We start from the raw sequence: 18,849 nt of genomic DNA on the forward strand, positions 1-18,849 counted from the left end.
TAAAAATTACATCCAGATCCGTAGACTACCTAGCGATGACTACAAGAACTAAAGCGAGACGAAGGCACGCCGCCGTCATCGCCCCTTCCTCACTGGAGCAGGACAAAACTTGTTTTAGGGGTGAAGAGAGAAGGTTTTTGATCATTTAAAAAGTGTTTATGCTTTTCCAGCAGACCACAAAATGGTGACCTAAATTTGAGCTTGAATGCTCTCATAAGGATCTTACGGTGGGTAGGCCAGGAGGCGGATTCGATGGTCGTCGAGGCACCAAGCTTGGTTTCCGTCGGAATAGCATGTCAGGGCCGAGACGGCCGCCGGGCTGCCTAGGAGAGACATCGGGAGGGACCAGACGCTCAAGGACGCCGAAAGCTCTGAAATGGAACGACAACTTAGTGGTGGTAGCGTCGATCGATTGGAGGTCTCCTGGCCGCTAATTGACCTCAACAACCGACAGCGGTGCGGTGATGACCATTTCAGTCGGCGGAGGGGTGAGAGAATGGCCGGAATCGATGGTTGCGTTTCAAGCTTCCGCGACGACGGAGGGGGTCGTAGTCGACGAGGAATCGCCCGTCGCCGAGGTGGGGTAGGGATGGTCGGCGGGCGATGAATGTTCAGTTTAGACGGTTGGGGCTCCCCCCGCATCGTTTTTGGTTTTGGATGGGCTGCTAGTGGTGATGCAAATATTCAAAACTTGTAGCAATAGTTAGGGCATAACTATAGGACTGCGTTTGAGGCGATTTTTGGGCCCAAAAGACCAGAATGCAGTTTTTTGGGCACGACTACTGTTGGAGAGGCTCTAATGGGCATAGGAAGCACTCCATCAGAAATGTACTACTCCCTCCGTCTAGGTGTGTAAGTCATCTTACGAAAACCAAATAATCCCAAAACACTTAGGCGTTGTGCATTAACTTCTACCTCGTTTCTTGTTTTTGACATATCAACCAATAAAAGATGAGGGGTGTGCATGCTTTTAATGAATTGAGACTACCAAACACAACATGCAGTGGTTAGTTCATTCCATGCAATGCTATTAATTATCAAATAAATATTAATGTCTCTCATTTTCCCCGCTCCTTGGTCACGGTGCACAACCTAAGATGACTTACTCATCTCGACGGAGGGGGTATAACAAATCATATACTCCCTCCGTTCCAAAATAGGTGACTCAATTTTGTACTAACTTTATCTATACTCCCTCCGTTCCAAATCATATACTCTAAAGTTAGTACAAAGTTGAGTCATCTATTTTGAAACGGAGGGAGTACTTTCAAATACATTTTTATTTACTCAAATCGGTCATATGCTTCAATGTTGAATTTGAGAAAAAAAAAACCTGAATGTTAAAACTAGTAGTGGCAACAGATAATTCTCTGTGCTCAATTAATGTATGTATGAAGTATTGAACTGGTAGCAATCACAACAAGCCATCTGTTGGTAAAATAATGAAGCAGTGTATGTGCAGTATTTTCGAAAAGAAATCCAAGTGAGGAGAGGATGAGCCGAGAGTTGACTGTGCTATAGGCTATACCTGAGTACGGGCGTTGCTATGTACTAGTACTATGTCGACTTTATGTTAAAAAAAAGTAGCATGTCAACTTTTTTTTAATAGTTTGGATTGCTTACAACATATGTCATGTTTTTTTGGAGGCAAGCCACATATGTCACGTTGTATGTAGTATGTCAACTTTGTTTTTTTGAGAGAGAAATGTCGTATGTGAACTTAGTTTTGTTTTTTTTTTGAGACAAGTATGTGAACTTAGCTGTGCCTAGGAGAAGAGACTCCTGATGGCCCATGGGCGCGCCAAGAGGCAGGCAGTGCAGCCCAAGTCAGCGTCTGTCCGCCTGCATGCTCTGTAAGCTACTCTAGTTTAACTGCCTGCACGCATCAATATAAGCTACTCTAGTTTGGTGGCGTTTTCCTGTTGGCAGCAAAAGCATAAATTTAGATGAGATTCAAAGCTGCAGACAGAGATATTTTGACATGTCAAAATCACGCCCAACCTGAGAAACAGATAATTGCCTGTTAACATTGGTTGACTTTGATCTCAGATGATTCTCTTTAGTCAGATGCCTACTTCCCAAGGCCAACACTCACCGATATAGCATCAGCACAAATGATTAATCTGCCAACACAAAACACATCCGATGCCAAAGCTGGCCAGCCAAATGGGACAGACTGATTACGAGCCGTCCATCTGTTCACACGTCAGATGCCCTTCTCTTCTTTTAGTGGGTGCAAACTGGAAAAGAGAGAATTATTCGACTCTGCACGATCACCAAATACTGTGGTGAGCCTAGCCCAGCCTAGGCATCACACATCTCAATGACCAAACAATGAAAACGACGGCAGGGCTTACATCACTCAAAAATACTCCATCCAATTGTCCCTCTCGTCGAAAAGGATGGAACATGTTCATGTATGTGCACCACCCACAAACCGTTCACGACGGAAGAAACTCTACACTTTTCACCTCGAGAGTCGAGGTTTGGACAAAATGTAAGATACACGAAACATGTCAACTTGGTTCGGTTCATGCAGCATGAGTTACTCTCAGGTTTTCGACTTGGCAGGGAACGCAAACATAAATCCAACTAGAAGAGCGACCAGGAGCACAAACAAGGCAGCTAGGATGCTGAAACTGTTGCCCTGCGTTCTCCCTGAACCCGTCGCCTGTTCAGGGCGCACATCTTTCAGACTGGGCCCCGCCCGCGCACGTGACGAAGCTCCAGGCACCACATCCCAAAACGATTCTAGTGTGACGGTAGATGATGCGGTTTCTGGTTCTAGGATTGAGTTCTCTACTTCTGTTTCCAGTGATATCACTTCCTTGCAGCGCTCCATTGCATCCTGCAGGCAGCGTGCACACACAAGGGTGCGTCAAGTAAAACATATCGTATTTTGGGCTTGCATCCAGACTATATATAGCTAGGAGAGAACATAAGCACCTTTGTAGTTTCTGATTGTTGCAAGTAGTCACAAATATAGGAGCCAGCTAACCAAGGAATCAGAATCCTTCTAGGGAATGAGAAACTATAAGGTTCTCTGTTTGCAAAAAGAAAAGGATGTGATCAGTTGCATAGACAAAAAAAAAATGCATCACAGACATGCTCTGAAGAAATAAAGAAATGTGACATATTTGTTTTTTCCCTTACAATCAGAAGGTAAAAAATGTCTGCAGTTTAATACGATGTAGAAACATTAGCAAAGGAGGGTTTAGGGTTCTTCTATAAAATGGTAAAATATGGTGGGTGTACTTATCATTCTATTCAAAACAGAAATATTCCTAGATGATAAGAAATACCTCAGCTCATGAAAATTAACTTGGGTAACCTTCTGAGATGCTGAATTCTCCATATCATTAGTTGTAGAGTCATCATCTGCCTCATCAAGGATGATATCTAATCTGCTTCGTAGGCTCGCAATGATGTCCACCTTAATACGGGTAGGATGGGTAGAAAGGCAGCATAAAATACTATTAGTTTGCTAACCATTAAAAATATGTTTGCACAAATTTAACCACTAAGTTAAAATGACTGCATTTATAAAATGACTATAAATAAACCATTCAGGATAGATTTGTCATGTTTAACTCTTTGGAGAGTCAATTTAACTATAATGAGGGGCAATAATACTATAGTGCCAACTTGCTAATAAATTCAGTACGAATGAAAAGCACCATCACTAAAAAATCAAAACAAAAAAAATCTACAGTTCTACATTACAACAACAGACAATCATGCTATATATAGTTAAACAAAGGGTTCAAAATTCCCAAGCCAGTACAGAAATGCCAACCAAAATGCCTGTTCACATTTTCAACATCATAAGTTCTTTTTACTTCAATTCATATTTGGTATAAAATTGGTGGTTCGGCTCCAAGCTCGTGGCTTGCACAGTTGTATGCAAAGCTATTATAACAAAATGGAGACTACATAGGTAACAAGGAAAAGAATACAAGGCACAGAGATTAGCCAATAACAGTGGAAATTTTATCTCATTAATACCTTCAGATCAGATATAGCTTCTGAAATTGATTCTTTTGGGCCTAAGTATGCCAACGCACTGACAGATCCAGCAAAGAGAAGCAACCCAGCAACTCCCTCTAAACTGCATTCTTTAGTGTAAGCACTAACTATTAAGCTCACATAGTTATATCAAGAGAAATCAACCATACAATACAACAGAAACAGCGTTAGCTGAGCACCTCCGGCAGGCAAATTGTTCTTGAAAGGTACAAGCAAATCGACTTCATGTGGGCCCTCTGAAGTGATGGTCATATCATCCGAAAACTAGTTGAAAATATGAAGAGTAATAAGTGGGTGTTAAACACAAACAAGATTAGACATTACACCATGAAATAGCTTGGAATTCGTTGTGCTTCTTCAACTGAAACAAAGGTTCAGCGGTTTTAATTTACCAGATCTCCATCAATTAAGGCTTTGGCATTCTGCACTTCCTTTGTGAGATGACTGATTGCCTTCGAAATAACTTTCTTAAAAGGCTCAGCTTGAACAACTGTCAATCTATGGAAGTACATATTGTAAGTAATCAGTCCAGAATGCGGGACATGACATTCATGGATTTGCTACAGCCTACAGCACATGCGACCATGACTGATAACTGGTAAGCACAGTTGGTCGTTTCTGTATTTTATAATTTTAATAATAAAAAGGGGCAGCCTGGTGCACGTAGCTCCTGCTTGCGCAGGGTCCAGGGAAGGCTCGTTTCTGTATTTTAATATATTTAATAAAAATCTAGTTAACTTAAAATGACACCCCTTCTGACTTTGAGACATAAATGACACAAGGATTGATTAGCTACTAGTATCAGGCAGCATTGCAAGTACCTCGTCTCAAAATTGTATGTGCATCTGAAAGTTTGAAGCGAAGCTAATAATTTGCTATATTTGAAGTCACACGGCCTTAGACTTCCTGATGCCATCTCACATATGCGACAGGCCCACCTGTAACACATCAAAATTATGTTATGACCTATGAGTGTATTAACAGTATCTGAGCGCGACAGATTTCCAAGGGCAATACCATTTATTGACATAGAGAAATTAGGACAATCAATGTTAAACAAACAAGAAAAAACAAATAAGAGTTGTCGAAATCCAAGTTCAGCAGGTCCAGCATGATCAATGTGCTAAGAACATTATGATACATTGTATTAACAGTATCTGCGCGCGACAGATTTCCAAGGGCAATACCATTTATTGACATACAGAAATTAGGACAATCAATGTTAAACAAACAAGAAAAGAACAAATAAGAGTTGTCGAAATCCAAGTTCAGCAGGTCCAGCATGACCAATGTGCTAAGAAGATTATGATACATTGATTTATCGGGGGAGGGGGAAGGAAACCAAAGTACTAGAGAAAAAACAATACGCACCTTCTTGGGCTGTAAGAGAGATGAAGGAGCAGCCTCTCATCGAAGTCACTGCCGTACCAGGGAACTGACTGAGAAACCACTCTGATAACCTGGGAAATAACATCAGTTGCTAATCTGTACAATGAAAATGTCCTAGTAGGGTAGTACAGAGAAAAAAAAATCAACAAGTCACCACTAAAAGATCAGACAACAATGCCAAAAGATCCTAAAACAAATACCAGCAGAATGTGCCCCCACCCCAGAATTCAACAAATAAATCAAAAAAGAAGTTAGTAGTCAGTGTTCTAAATAATAAGGTCATTATGGCATTGTGAAAGGCAGTTTACAAGGTAAAAGTAGCCTGCCCGTTTGTTCAAGTTGATATTATGCCAAAATTATTTAAGCAAAGACCACAAAACCTAGGCGGTAGAAGGGCCAGGTACAGAAAGGTAACAGGCATAGGTCGGTACATCAGGTTGGTTAATGGCCGAGCTTTATTTGAAAGATAAAAGTGATGAGGCCAACATGAGGATATCTATTTTAGTAAACAGGCGTTGATCACTTTCTAGCATTGTTTTCTATTTTTGTTCTCATCACAAAGTATATAGCATGGAATGGAACATCTAATACGTAGTATTCACCAAGCCTAACTTGGTAAAATTCTCTCCATTCTATGGTGCTATGGAAAAAAACTGGAACTTGAGTTCCATTATATCTTCTCGGAAACTTGTTTTGTTAACATATAAATATGTATACATACCCTCAAGATGGAACCCGTATGACAACCGTTGAAATATTGCTTCTCCCTCCCTCCCCGAGGCGCTCCCGCGGGCGCCCCTGGGAGGAACCCTAGCGCCGCCTCCCAGCTCCCTTCGCCTCAGCCCCCTCCCTCGCCGCCACCGAGGGCGTCGCCGGCCGAAGGCCGCGCGGCGTTGGCGGCGGCGGGGCGGTTCCTCCCGCACGCAGCTGGGGGCTTCGCGGGGCGCCTCCCATCTGCCTGGTGGCGTCGGGCGTCGGGCCTGCCCTGCTCCACCCCCTCCCCTCCTCCCGGCGCCTTGTGGTTGTCAGCGCCGCCTCATCCCCTCCCTCCGGCGCGGCTCGGGGCTCCAATGCCCTAGGGCGGACTGGCGGCGGATCTTGCCCCCCTGCCCTGTTCTGGCTGGTGGTAGGTGGCGGGGGTTGCGGATCTGGCGTAGATCCAATGGATGGGGTGGGTAGGCGTTGGCTGGGGTCGCCGGCGGCCCTTTTGAGGTGGAGGTGTTGCGGCTGGTGTCCTCGTTGCTCCGGTGCGGGGTGGCGGGGCTCCGGGCGGATCTGGCCAGGGTGTGGAGACGCTGGTGTCGTGGTGGTGGCAGATCGACTGCGGCGGCGGCTAGCTTCTTCCGGCGTCGGCCGTTTGTAGGCGGTCTGTGTCGGCCTTCGACCCCTTCCCTCGTTGTCCGGGCGCTACCTTCGTCGTTGGGTCAGTCATTTCCCAGTTGCGGTCAATCGCTCGTCTCGCGGCCGATGATGCAAGACGGAGCTCGTCTCGTGCCCGACAGCAGGACTGACCTCGTCTCGCGCCCGGCAGCAGGACCGAGCTTGTCTTGTGCCCGGCAGCAGACCGAGCTCGTCTCGCGCCCCGGTGCGGCAGGACGGGTTGATGGAGGCTAGTTTTGGCTGGCTTATTTGGTCCCGGCACTGGGGCCGCCCGGGGATGCGGCGTCCGCTCGTATCTTTGGTGGGGATAGCGTCTAGGCTCAGGCGAGGTGGTGTCAAGGTCTTGGTTATCGGGGCGGCGGCCCTGGTGGTGGTACCGCGGTGCTCTTGGGCAGAGCCCGCGGCTTGGTGCTGCCCGGTGGCCATGGCCGTGTGGGCGGCGTGGTCGCCAGGGTGTGGCGTTTGGTGGCGGTGAGTGTTGGCCAGGGTGAAAACCTGGTCTATCTTCGGACGGACCGACGGCAGCGAACATCGTTCCCTTCTTGAAGGCGTCATCGCAGCTCTCATTGCCCGTCGTGTTGCTCCAGGGGAAACTCTGACCCTCGGGTCGGGCGGTGGCGGTGCTATGGTGTCGTAACCTTCCTGAAGGCGCCGCCTTGGGAGCCCTCGGTTCGTCATATGTGGCCTCATCCCTTCACGGTGGCGTGTTCACGGTGGAGGACCCCAGTGTTTCTTGTAGTGCTAGGGGTGGTATCGCTGCGCTCAGCGCCTATGTATCTTGTCTTGGGTGTGTGTGTTGTGGTGGCGTGCGTTTGTACCTGGATGTGGATGATCATTGCTTTATATATAAAGTGGGGCAAAAGCCTTTTTCGGTACATACCCTCAATTCCAAATAGCAAACCCGTGTACGAGCTAGTTTACAACACTAGTGCCACTATTCAGGACATTGTTGGCACCTGTGATGAAACATCAGGCGAAATGTTGGTACCTGTGATAAAACAGCAGAAGGAGTAGCTTTGAAGGAGCCTTCAGAAGACCATATATAGATACCTATGACACTCATTCCTCCAAGGAGCATCCTTGAGGCCTGCAGACCGTAAGAAGATTCACCAGTATTATCAAATATGTAGTTATTCCGAGTCGACATGACCAAATAAAATTGTGCTACTGTAGTATGATCTCGAGCAAAGATATGGCCAAATTTTCAATGTAGTTGCGCAAGCAACTCGAACTGGACAGAAATTGTTGGGACTGCCACACTACAGTCTGAAACTTACAGGAGAGTACTAAAGATAAAATGTCATCTAAGAAACCAAAGATCTCACTTGCAAATTTTGATGGGTTCTATTGTTTTCCTACAGCTGCAGCTATTAGTATCGTACTATCGTCAGAGGTTTGTAGACGGTAACAAGCCAGGTCTGGCACACTGCACCTGTCGGGCGTGCTCGGCGACCCAGTCGACATCGAACTGGAGCGTCGGCGGCGCGTCGGAAGAAGCCCCGGCGCCACCTTTCCCGCCCTTGGACTTGGCCTTTCCAGCAGAGGGGGCAGCGGCCCGGAGGGAGCAAGCGGGCTCGCCGGCATCGGTGGGCGGCGTGGGGAGCAGGGAGTAGACGAGGGCGCGGTCGGAGGAGGCGCTGAGCTTGCCAACCACCAGCCCCACCTGCACGCGGAAGAACCGATGAAACCAAACCACACCACACCCCCACGGCACGGCGACGGCGACCTGCCTCTGCCTGAGATGTGATAGGAAAAGCACGAGGAAGGGAAGTGACCTGCGATCGAAGTACGCCGGAGGAGGCGACGCCGTCCTCGAAGGCCTTGATGCGCACCTCGTCGGCGACCACCGCCTTAACCATCGCGTCGCGGCGGAGGGCGATCTGGTCTGGACTGGGGAGCGGCGGACGACGAGGAGCCGTCACGACTTCACGTGACGCAACGCGCGGCCCCACCGCTTTCCCACTCATTTACGTAAACCGTGATGCCACCGCTTTCCGCTGTCAGGTTACGTAAACCCTGAATCCGCTTTCGAGTTGCGATATCACTGGCAGTGGCACTGTGGCAGGCCAGTCGCAGTGAGGCGGAAGCTAGCAAGCGGCAGCAGCACTTTCCCCACTCCTCTCGCTCCTGTAACCCGAAGGAGGTGGCAAGCCGGCGACCTACTCCAATTCAGAGGAGCTGAGCTGTGGGCTGTGGCAAGGGCATAATGCGGGGGGCCCTCGGCCGCGACGCCTCCGCCGGCGGCGCCGGAGGAGGGAAAGGAGGAGACGACGCCGCAGCCGGCATCATTCGCCACGACCGCAAGTGCCGGGACCTGCCGTTCCTCGCCCTCTTCGCCGCCTTCTGGGTCGCCATGATTGTCAACTCCAGCTTCGGGTTCAACCAGGGCAGCCCGCTCAGGTCGCTCCATTCCCCACCTCCCCTTTTTTTCTTCGGCATTTATTTTTTCCGCCGCTGTCGGTGCCCGCCTAGCTGCGATTAATTTTGCCTTTTTGGGTGGATTCCGTCGGTGAAGGTCTGCCACATTTGCCAATTTCTCGCATGTTTCGATTAGATCTTTCAAGGATGGGTACAGCCTAGGGGCTAAAACTTGCCTGCTCTTCCACTTTTTGCTCCTTAGTCACTTTTGATGTTTACTACCTCCAACTAACAGTAGAAATAGCTTGTGGGAAATGCAAATGAAGTGCTTGTTGCCTATTGTGGAGCTTTCCTCCACTGGATGCAATGAACCCCTAGTCTCACTAACTCTAGGATTGTGGGTTTAGCCAAACAAGGTGATGAATCCTAGCTTACATTTTCTCCTCCAATTGTAGACACTCATCAAGTAAGTGCTGCACCTTTTGTTTGTTCCGTGGTGAACCAGTGATGCTTAAAATGGTCTGTTGCCTTCATTGCCCTCCTTCACAATTTATTTATCTTTGCAACCCATTTAAGGAGCTGCAGAGATTTGTTGCTGTAGTTGGGTGCTCCTAGGAACATCATGTCCCCACAAAGAAAGGGGTGATTTGACAGGGTGGAAGCTGAATAGAACTTCGTTTGTTACAAACATTTTGTGTGCCGTTGTTCATTGTTTTTGGAATTTATAGTGGTCTTTGTTGGTGAAGACATCTATATTTGGTTTTTCTCTGCTCTGATCATGCAGGCTGACTTATGGACTCGACTACAAAGGGAACATATGTGGCAGCAAACACGGTGATCCAGATTTGAGTGAGCTGGATGTTCGTTACTGGGTGAACCCCAACCAAGTGTATCAAAGTGGGCTAAAAAATAGCACAAGTGATCTAGCTGATGCTAAGTCCATCTGTCTGATGGAATGCCCCTATCCCGCGGAAGATGGCCTGAACTTTGTTTGTGATTATCCGGAAGGTGACATACGGCTCTCTGTTGATGATTGGATCGACAGGGACTATGATTACTTTGAGTATCTCACACCAGATATGAGAAACAGTTCTCTTCAGTTGCAGGGTCCATGTTACCCCATCATATTTCCAAGTATAAATGGTAACTCTCGCATGAATAATTGAATATCAAGTCCTCTGATACTCAGCAAGATCCTGCCAATTTATGAGAACGTGAAGTACATGCGCTAATTTGATCTATTTCTGTCACTGCAGTCTACTGGAGCTGCCAGTTTATTGCACGGCCATCCAATGTCTCTCTGAAACATTGGCAGCAGATGGGTGGTGTCAGCATTGATGAAAACATGCTAATAGATAAGACAATTCACAATACCATCAACTATAAATCTTCTGTATTAAAGGTTTGTTTTGGTACTACTTGCAGTGTCGGTCCATTTATCTGTTTCACAAGAAATATACTTTTCTTAGCATACTTTTCTTCTATGGGTCAACATTATTTCACTACAAGTTACACAACATTAAATGTTCCATCAGTAAGGAAACACTAGCAGCCACATGTATTGCTAAAACTAAGTAGCAGCCACATGTGATTGATATTACTCGGTTACATTTGTTAGATTCAATTTGACAGATATGCTCCTGCAAAAACAATTGAGAGCTATGTACATGCTTGCTTGTGTATATGTAGAATCTTGGAACTAATTTTTTTCTTCTTATTTTGCAGAGATATGTTGCAGATATTGGGAAATCTTGGCCTGTGTTAATCGTTTGTGGGGGGTTACTCCCTCTTTTCCTATCTTTGATTTGGTTAGCGATGATCCGCTATTTTGTTGCTGGGATGCCATGGATAACAGTGATCCTTTTCAATGCCCTTGTAATATCAGTCACGACGTTCTTCTATATAAAAGGTAGGATGCTCTACCCGACTTCTAAATAATAAGTACTATACTATTATAGGTGGCAAAGTGACGTCATGTGATATTTATCAGGACACGTCGTCTTGTACGTAATCTCATATGTTTGGACTATTTTATGTACTCAGCTGGCTGGATTGGCAATGATCCCTTAACTGTTGTGATTGGTCCAAGTGATCCATATGTCAGCATAGGTGGACGGGTATGCTTGTACCTCCTGTTGTTATTATTTTTAACACTATCTTTGCTATGCTTCTTGTTATCTCATGATTCATCTCTTCACCAGGAAATAAACCACCTTCATGCTGCTGCTGTATTGATGACAGTGGTAATGATCATTGCTTTCCTGACTTCAATAGCTATTGTGCGGCGTATACTGATAGAGACATCCACAACCGTCCTAAAGGTGCATATGGTGCTGAATCCACTAGCTTCACATGCACACCGTTTCCGTAATAAGCTGAGCAGGATTAAAGTTCGCATTTTGCAAAAGCATGGGTGCTAGCTTATGTGTGTTGTGTATTTCTTGCTTGTATTTTCTGAGGGCTCATCAGGATGAACTGTATGTAGGTGGCTGCAAAGGTCATTGGTGAAGTCCATGCACTCATCATCTTTCCGGTCGTACCATACTTCGCCCTTGCTATCATCTATATGTTCTGGTTTGCGGCTACACTGTATCTTTTCAGCTCTGGTCAAGTTCTACAAAATGATTGCAATGCAGAGTGCTGCTCATTTGATCTCAAGCTGGGAAAAGTAAATTGCGACAGCTGTTGTGGGTACAGTGTCCATTACGCCCCTCATATTGGCATTGCGATTCTTTTCCACCTGTTTGGCTGTTACTGGGCAACACAATTCTTCATCGCATGCTCTTCGACCGTAATTGCTGGATCAGTTGCTTCATACTACTGGGCGCGTGGTGAAATATCGGTAAGCACCACACACAAACCTTAGACTGGCAAATCACTCCAGTTAATTGTCATGTTTTAACAATAGAATGTACTGTTTTCCGTACGGCTGATTGTGTGGCACAATGTTGTTATGCAGCATGACATACCGTTTCATACTGTGGTGTCTTCCCTGAAGCGTTTGCTGCGCTACAGCCTTGGATCTGTGGCTCTAGGTTCACTGGTCGTATCGAGCGTAGAGTGGGTGCGGTGTATACTTAAAGCGCTCCGCCGTAGGCTGAAGGGGGTTGATTCAACCGGTGAAAGCCGCTTGGGGAAGACAGTGTCATCCTCATCTCACTGCTGCTTGGGCTGCATAGACTGGACCATCAAGTCAGTGAACCGGAATGCTTATATCGTGGTAAGCACCAACAGTCCTCCTAGCTACTCATTTGTTACAACTGTCTTGTGTGGCTTTGATGAGAATTGCGCCAATACAAATCGGTTTGTTGACACCGCGAACTGCCGGTGCAGATTGCGGTTACAGGGAAAGGGTTCTGCAAAGCCTCCGAGCTCGCGACGGGGCTGATAATGAACAACATACTGCGCATCGGGAAGGTGAACGTCATCGGGGACGTGATCCTCTACCTGGGGAAGCTGTGCGTGAGCCTGTCCAGCGCGCTGTTCGCGTTCCTCATGCTGGACACCCACAAGTACAGGTCTGCTCACAACAAGATATCGTCCCCGCTCTTCCCCGTGCTGGTAAGCAATGCGGCATCCTTGCGCTCATCTATCCGTCCTCGACGTGTTCTTTTTTGGGTAAAGAAAAAACATAGCTGATCGGCATCGTATAATGTGTATACGTTTTTGTTCGTCAGCTGTGCTGGGCGCTTGGGTACATGGTGGCTCAGCTCTTCTTCGGCGTGGTGGAGACGTCGGTGGAGACGATAATCCTATCCTTCTGCCAGGACGCTGAGGAGCACGACGGGGAGGCGCAGTACGCTCCCCCTCTGCTCATGGAGACGTTGGGCGACACGAGCCAGCTGCAGAGGCTCACGCAGGGGCCGTGATTGATCAAACCTTTTGGGCATTGATTTACCTTAGTAGTGTAGTGTTACCAGAGGCAGCTGGTTGGGTGAATGGCTTTGACCATAATAATACGCGCTATACTGTTAATTAACTTTGTTGTTAGGTGGAAATGGAATGCAGGCATGCCTGGCTACGGACCGTGGAAAAGACCTCTACTAGTAGTAGTGTGGATGGAATTTCCTTTGTGATGGGTGTTAATAGACAGATTGCAAAATGAATCCAATAATTTCATTGATGATCAATCCTTATATACAACGGGAGGGGGCGCGAGCGAAGGGACGCGTCCACTCGATAGGGAGCGAGGAAACTGTCGTGACGCTTGCCGGATTGGCAACGCACGTTCAGTTATACAAGGGAGGATTATCTCATTAATTACAATATTAATTAAATCCTAACACTCTCCCTAATCCTCTCTTGTCCTTCTGACTGATCATCCTTAAAATAATCTCCTTCAAAAATCCTGTAGGAAAAATATGAAAAGATATGCCTAATATGCCATGAAAAACTCCTTCCGAAAACCCAGTGGGAAAATAAGGAGAAAACGACATATAGCAATGCTTGTATTACTATTGCCTCATTAAAAACCTTTCATGAGAAACCATCCAGGAAAACCTACCCGGGGAAGCTGTTCGTGAGCCTGTCCAGCGTGTTGTTCGCGTTCCTCATGCTGGACACCCACAAGTACAGGTCTGCTCACAACAAGATATCGTCTCCGCTCTTCCCTGTGCTGGTAAGCAATGCGGCATCCTTGCGCTCATCTATCCATCCTTGACGTGTTCTTTTTTTGGGTAAAGAAAAAACATAGCTGATCGGCATCGTATAATGTGTATATGTTTTTGTTCGTCAGCTGTGCTGGGCGCTTGGGTACGTGGTGGCTCAGCTCTTCTTCGGCGTGGTGGAGACGTCGGTGGAGACGATAATCCTGTCCTTCTGCCAGGATGCTGAGGAGCACGACGGGGAGGCGCAGTACGCTCCCCCTCTGCTCATGGAGACGCCGGGCGACACGAGCCAGCTGCAGAGGCTCACGCAGGGGCCATGATTGATCAAACCTTTTGGGCATTGATCTACCTTAGTAGTGTAGTATTACCAGAGGCAGCTGGTTGGGTGAATGGCTTTGACCATAATAATACGCGCTATACTGTTAATTAACTTTGTTGTTAGGTAGAAATGGAATGCAGGCATGCCAGGCTACGGACCGTTGAAAAGACCTCTAGTAGTGTGGATGAAATTTCCTTTATGATGGGTGTTAATAGACAGATTGCAAAATGAATCCAATCAGTCAGAATTTCATTGATGGTCAATCCTTATATACAACGGGAGGGGGCGCGAGCGAAGGGACGCGTCCACTCGATATGGAGCGAGGAAACCGTCGTGACGCTTGCCGGATTGGCAACGCACGTTCAGTTATACAAGGGAGGATTATCTCATTAATTACAATATTAATTAAATCCTAACACTCCCCCTAATCCTCTCTTGTCCTTCTGACTGATCATCCTTGAAATAATCTCCTCCAAAAACCCTGTAGGAAAAATATGAGAAGATATGCCTAATGTGCCATGAAAAACTCCTTCCGAAAACCCAGTGGGAAAATAAGGAGAAAACGACATATCGCAATGCTTGTATTACTATTGCCTCATTAAAAACATTTCATGAAAACCATCCAGGAAAAACTCATAAAGAAAAAGAGTGCAATATCTAAGATCCAAAGATCTTCAACAGGTTATCATATGTGATGTGGACATAGCTACTATAAGTACATATACATATGATACAAGAAACATCACCGACCCAGCTGCGTCTGGACCTATGACTAGAGCACATATGAGACAAATAAATGGCCAGGTACTTTTGTTTTTTAGTAAATATAGTTAAGTTAACAAGAATACGATATTGTCTTCATGCTGTAATTTTCTTATACTCAGGAAAAAAGGATTTGAAGAATGTACCAGCAAGAATTATGCACAGACAAAAGACGTAGCAGCTAGTAGAAGCAGCAGTACAAATAAATATTTGCTTCACCACTAGTAAGCTTGCACGTGCAATGCACGTCTTGGCTAAAGCTCTTTTTGAAGATACATCCATTCCCAATCAAAAACACCGTGTTTCTAGTTATATTTCTTCATGGCAGAAGTTTGCCCGTGCAACACTGTTATAAGCTTAGCAAGAAATTTTCTCGGTCCCCTCTTAAACATATGTGAACAAAATAAGCTACTAATCTCCTCTTAAATCAGACCAATGCTCCCTTGATCAATAATCGGAGCACTCCTGCACAAGAACATCAACGGCAATCTTACTTCTTTTTATTGGTCGCTCACCATTTGTGTCGCCACAATTGACGACATCTTCGCCACACTACACCAGCTCTGGCAGCCATGAAGGGTGGTAGATTCCGTGGGATTGTTGCGCATGGTACCTGGCCAAGCTGCTCACTCCAACCATGAAAGCGACCACCTGCTGCAAACATTGAATGGTCATTATGTGTTGCAAAGCAACTCGAGCACATATGTATTGGTTGAAGTTTCATGGCTGTAGTGGCGAAAAATAGTCTTAGTTGTTGCATAGAACAAGAAGGATCTGATGCTTCAATATCGAGCAAAATAGTGCACTATCCTCACCAGTATCGAGCAACATATTTTCTCTCACATTCTCTATTGGTTTGAAAGCATGGTTGGCTGAATACTCCTAGACCAGGGTTTGAAATATTCTACAAAGGTAGTTTTAAAGAATCTTGTAATGATGCGTGAACACATCAGATTGTCAAAAATAATTACAGTACACATAAGCAGGCAAGGAACCATGCCATGATTTCTGATCTTCTGTATATACTTCCAATTTTGGACAAATGGAAGGCAATAATTACGTTCAGAAACCAATTTATAAAAAGGGGAAGACAATGTGGAATTCACGCTTCAGTCGTTACAGGTGAAGAATGATGACCTATATATCTACATCTGAGGCCTATAATCAGAAACAATGAAACTGCCGCTACATCGGAAACATGTTGTAGATAATGAATCTAACCTAGGAATACATAATATAACAAATATCCTATATGCTTTTGTTTGCATATTTCTCATTTCTATTGAGTCGGATTTTAAAATCATTTCTTAAAGTGGAAACCCGCATAAAAGAGGACTGGTAGGTATAAAAGTTTTGAATTACATAGGTGGTGGGGCATATTTATAACAAGTCATAACTAATACATCTGTATAAATGTTTTCTCTACATTCGCTCTATATTACAAGTGTAGCATCTTTTACTGTTGCACATAATTGAAATCTAAATGGAAGGTCACATCACCAAGCATTCAACTTTTGATTGATAAGCACTAAGTCGAGAGCCAAGCAATATGCAAAAATGGGAACCATAATCTCAAAAATTGTTTATCACCCTCGTCCATCTCGATGAAAGATTAAAATAACTATAGAAAATATAGATGGTACTAAATCTCTTACCATGACATCACAAGCTCAACGATGGCACACATGAGCGACTAAGCTGATGATTATTGTATACCATGCGGATTGTAGACTTTCGGAATTAACTCCATGAGCTGGTAACAAAACATAACATGTGTGTCCTAATTCCTAAATTGGCGTTGAAGGCCTATAATGATTAGAGGACCAGTCCTCTTCTTATAGTTCTACCTACAGGGATCCAATATGCTTTTGTTTCTTCTATAATAAATATCCTATATGCGTACATACATCCGATTCACAAAAAAGTTAGAACATCTTATATTTGTGAACGGAGGGAGTACTTCAGATCTAGCCAACAGCAGGATAAATCATGGCAATATTTTGTATGGACAGGTTTGATAGCGATCAAAACATACCCAATATGCATAACCTTAGGCCTGCGATCCAAACGCATCCAAACGCCCGAGCTCCCGCAGCTCCAAGCCGCCGCCGCTCCGTAGGCTCGCGCCGCCACCCCACGCCGCCTCTCGCCGGAGACCGTCGCAACCCGAGGTTCACCGTCAAGGCCGCCACGCCCCTGCCCTTCCTCCTCTCCCTTCTGTTCTTCTATATCTCCTCACCTTCGAAGCTCTCTCTCCTAGGAACTGCAGCGGGCCATGAAGAAGCTCAGCCGCCGCCGTTGTCCATCCGACTCGCCGAAGCCGCCTGTCGTACAAACATCATTTAATGGAAACTGAGTCTGCATATAACCCTGCATGATTTACTACCTCAGCTATGCTCTATTATAATAGTTGATTAGAGTGATTAAACCCCCAAGAGTATATGAAATGGGCATGGCTGTACAAAATGTATACATAAGCTATACCCTGTCCCGGAGTTGCAATCATTAGGTTGAGAAGGAACAAAACCAAATGCGATGCCCGGTGCATAATTTTCTAGTTGAGAGCCAATTAGTATGGCATCTATGGCATCTACGTCTATGTTATAGGAGGTACAATCTGCAGTTTTATGTATGATTTGGACATACCATTTGCAGTGGTGCTGGCTGCTGAAGCTTTCCTGTCAGATTTCACAATTAGCCTCACCAATCAGGTTTCCATATCACTGAAGACAAAAGAAGGCCAGACACAATGTTGAATTGATAGATAGCCATTCAGTATCAACCAACTGACAGGAAAAATACGTGAAGATGGTACTAACATCCGGCATTCAACGCTGCTCCTATCATTGCAGAATGGGCAGGAAAAGACCATATCGAGCTTGTCCATCCGCTTCCTAGTGGGCGGCTTAGCGGCTGCCTTCCTCTTCCCCCTTCCCCATGGTTCAACCTCTCTTCTCCCTTTCAAAACCTACGAAGAGCAGCAGTTAGAATCTACCTATCAAATGATGAGAAGATTTTTAACACACTAATGGAGTTGCTAGCCGCGAAGAAATCAATACTTTATACAGTACGATCTAAACAAATACTGAAATTCGTAAAAGGCACCAAGCTATGACGCATCATTCTTTGTAAAAGCAACCGAAATTTGTAACGACGCAAGATGAAGATAGCAAATCATACACAAATCATTCTCAAGATGGAATCCAGGAACACAACAGCATGTATGATCGTGCCATGGACACTACACCCAGGGCGGATCTGGCCCAGAAATTGCGAAGGTCCCATCACCACCCTTGTGGGATTGACCGATTGAATTAGCAAGGAGGAGAATTGATGTTGTGAAGAAGCAATCACACAACCTAGCTGCTCGTGCATACCTTAGAGAGAGGGTCAGAAGGAGGAGACCCGGTGGCCGGGCCAAGACTGGGACGGCGTGGAGACCGCAGCAGCAGGACGTCAAGGGGGTCTAAGAAGAGGAACGATGACGGGATCGGTGCTCAAGAGGCCAGAAGAAGGGGCTCCGAATCGAAAAGCTAGGCCTTCGAAGCTCTGTCTCCCTGGAACTGCAGCAGTCCATGGAGGAGCTCAGCCGCCGGCGCCGCCCTTCCGACTCGCCGGAGCCGCACGTCGTCGATCCGATCCGGCTGCCATCCGCCAGATCCACGCAAGTCCCGCCGGAGCCCACGCCTCCCTGCATTGAGCTGTCGCCGCCGCCCCGCATCGCTCGCATCGCTACCATGCAATCAGGTAGTATCTGTTTGCAAATCAGGTTGTGTTTTTTTCCTTGGATTAGCGAAGCGATGTATTGGTGTGGAGCACGGAAGGTTGGTTCGGCAGAGTTTTCGTCCGCTTACGCAAATTGCTAAACGCAATTCTCGTTGAGGGTTAGTATAATTTAATAGTTAGATCAAATTAAATGGTTCTGATCGTGAGGCTGTAATCGCTTCGTTTTGTTATGTGTACGTTAGGCTGGGTGTACTTAGCGATGAATATGTTTGCTTGTTTAAT

At 45.9% G+C, this 18,849-nt stretch overlaps 2 protein-coding genes and 1 long non-coding RNA gene across 6 annotated transcripts; 1 reads left to right on the plus strand and 2 right to left on the minus strand.

Annotated features, from left to right (window-relative positions):
- Window positions 1-2,362: 2,362 nt before the first annotated feature.
- On the minus strand, window positions 2,363-8,829 carry LOC123164303 (protein odr-4 homolog). The gene is made up of 11 exons (XM_044581728.1): window positions 8,571-8,829; window positions 8,228-8,458; window positions 7,784-7,882; window positions 5,398-5,486; window positions 4,848-4,964; window positions 4,419-4,524; window positions 4,206-4,290; window positions 4,006-4,115; window positions 3,303-3,433; window positions 2,947-3,043; window positions 2,363-2,848 (listed from the first exon to the last, which is right to left on the minus strand). The coding sequence occupies exons 1-11, from the start codon at window positions 8,760-8,762 to the stop codon at window positions 2,552-2,554; spliced, it is 1,554 nt and encodes a 517-aa protein (XP_044437663.1). The 5' UTR covers window positions 8,763-8,829; the 3' UTR covers window positions 2,363-2,551.
- A 24-nt stretch (window positions 8,830-8,853) lies between these two features.
- Window positions 8,854-13,283, plus strand: LOC123164302 (choline transporter protein 1). 2 transcript variants are annotated; one of them, XM_044581727.1, is made up of 10 exons: window positions 8,854-9,195; window positions 9,938-10,296; window positions 10,410-10,555; window positions 10,879-11,062; window positions 11,197-11,270; window positions 11,355-11,396; window positions 11,639-11,995; window positions 12,113-12,373; window positions 12,487-12,714; window positions 12,831-13,283. In XM_044581727.1, exons 1-10 carry the CDS (start codon window positions 9,002-9,004, stop codon window positions 13,020-13,022), a joined length of 2,037 nt encoding a protein of 678 aa, XP_044437662.1. In that variant the 5' UTR covers window positions 8,854-9,001; the 3' UTR covers window positions 13,023-13,283. The 2 variants fall into 2 exon arrangements, with proteins under 2 accessions (XP_044437662.1, XP_044437661.1); XM_044581726.1 differs by having other exon boundaries at window positions 8,856-9,195; window positions 11,355-11,474.
- A 581-nt stretch (window positions 13,284-13,864) lies between these two features.
- On the minus strand, window positions 13,865-18,717 carry LOC123164304 (uncharacterized). Of its 3 annotated transcripts, XR_006482289.1 has the most exons (6): window positions 18,219-18,717; window positions 17,661-17,809; window positions 17,488-17,564; window positions 16,877-17,165; window positions 15,357-15,492; window positions 13,865-14,560 (listed from the first exon to the last, which is right to left on the minus strand). It is a non-coding gene; the product is annotated as an uncharacterized lncRNA (long non-coding RNA). The 3 variants fall into 3 exon arrangements; XR_006482287.1 differs by lacking the exon at window positions 13,865-14,560 and having other exon boundaries at window positions 15,123-15,492; XR_006482288.1 differs by lacking the exon at window positions 13,865-14,560 and having other exon boundaries at window positions 15,123-15,495.
- Window positions 18,718-18,849: the final 132 nt, after the last annotated feature.

Source organism: Triticum aestivum, chromosome 7D, assembly GCF_018294505.1.
Source record: "Triticum aestivum cultivar Chinese Spring chromosome 7D, IWGSC CS RefSeq v2.1, whole genome shotgun sequence".
NCBI classification, from domain to species: domain Eukaryota; kingdom Viridiplantae; phylum Streptophyta; class Magnoliopsida; order Poales; family Poaceae; genus Triticum; species Triticum aestivum.

What these genes read in the sequence shown, in the direction of transcription:
- LOC123164302 (XM_044581726.1), top strand. Translation starts at nt 9,002, where the DNA reads ATGCGGGGGGCCCTCGGCCGCGACGCCTCCGCCGGCGGCGCCGGAGGA. An exon ending in ATGTCAGCATAGGTGGACGG is followed by an intron (nt 11,271 to 11,354) that starts GTATGCTTGTAC and finishes TCTCTTCACCAG; the next exon opens with GAAATAAACCACCTTCATGC. An exon ending in CCCCGCTCTTCCCCGTGCTG is followed by an intron (nt 12,715 to 12,830) that starts GTAAGCAATGCG and finishes TTTGTTCGTCAG; the next exon opens with CTGTGCTGGGCGCTTGGGTA.
- LOC123164303 (XM_044581728.1), bottom strand. Translation starts at nt 8,762, where the DNA reads ATGAGTGGGAAAGCGGTGGGGCCGCGCGTTGCGTCACGTGAAGTCGTG. An exon ending in CTTCTGCTGTTTTATCACAG is followed by an intron (nt 5,487 to 7,783) that starts GTACCAACATTT and finishes GTTATTTCCCAG; the next exon opens with GTTATCAGAGTGGTTTCTCA. An exon ending in GTTAATTTTCATGAGCTGAG is followed by an intron (nt 3,044 to 3,302) that starts GTATTTCTTATC and finishes TTTTGCAAACAG; the next exon opens with AGAACCTTATAGTTTCTCAT.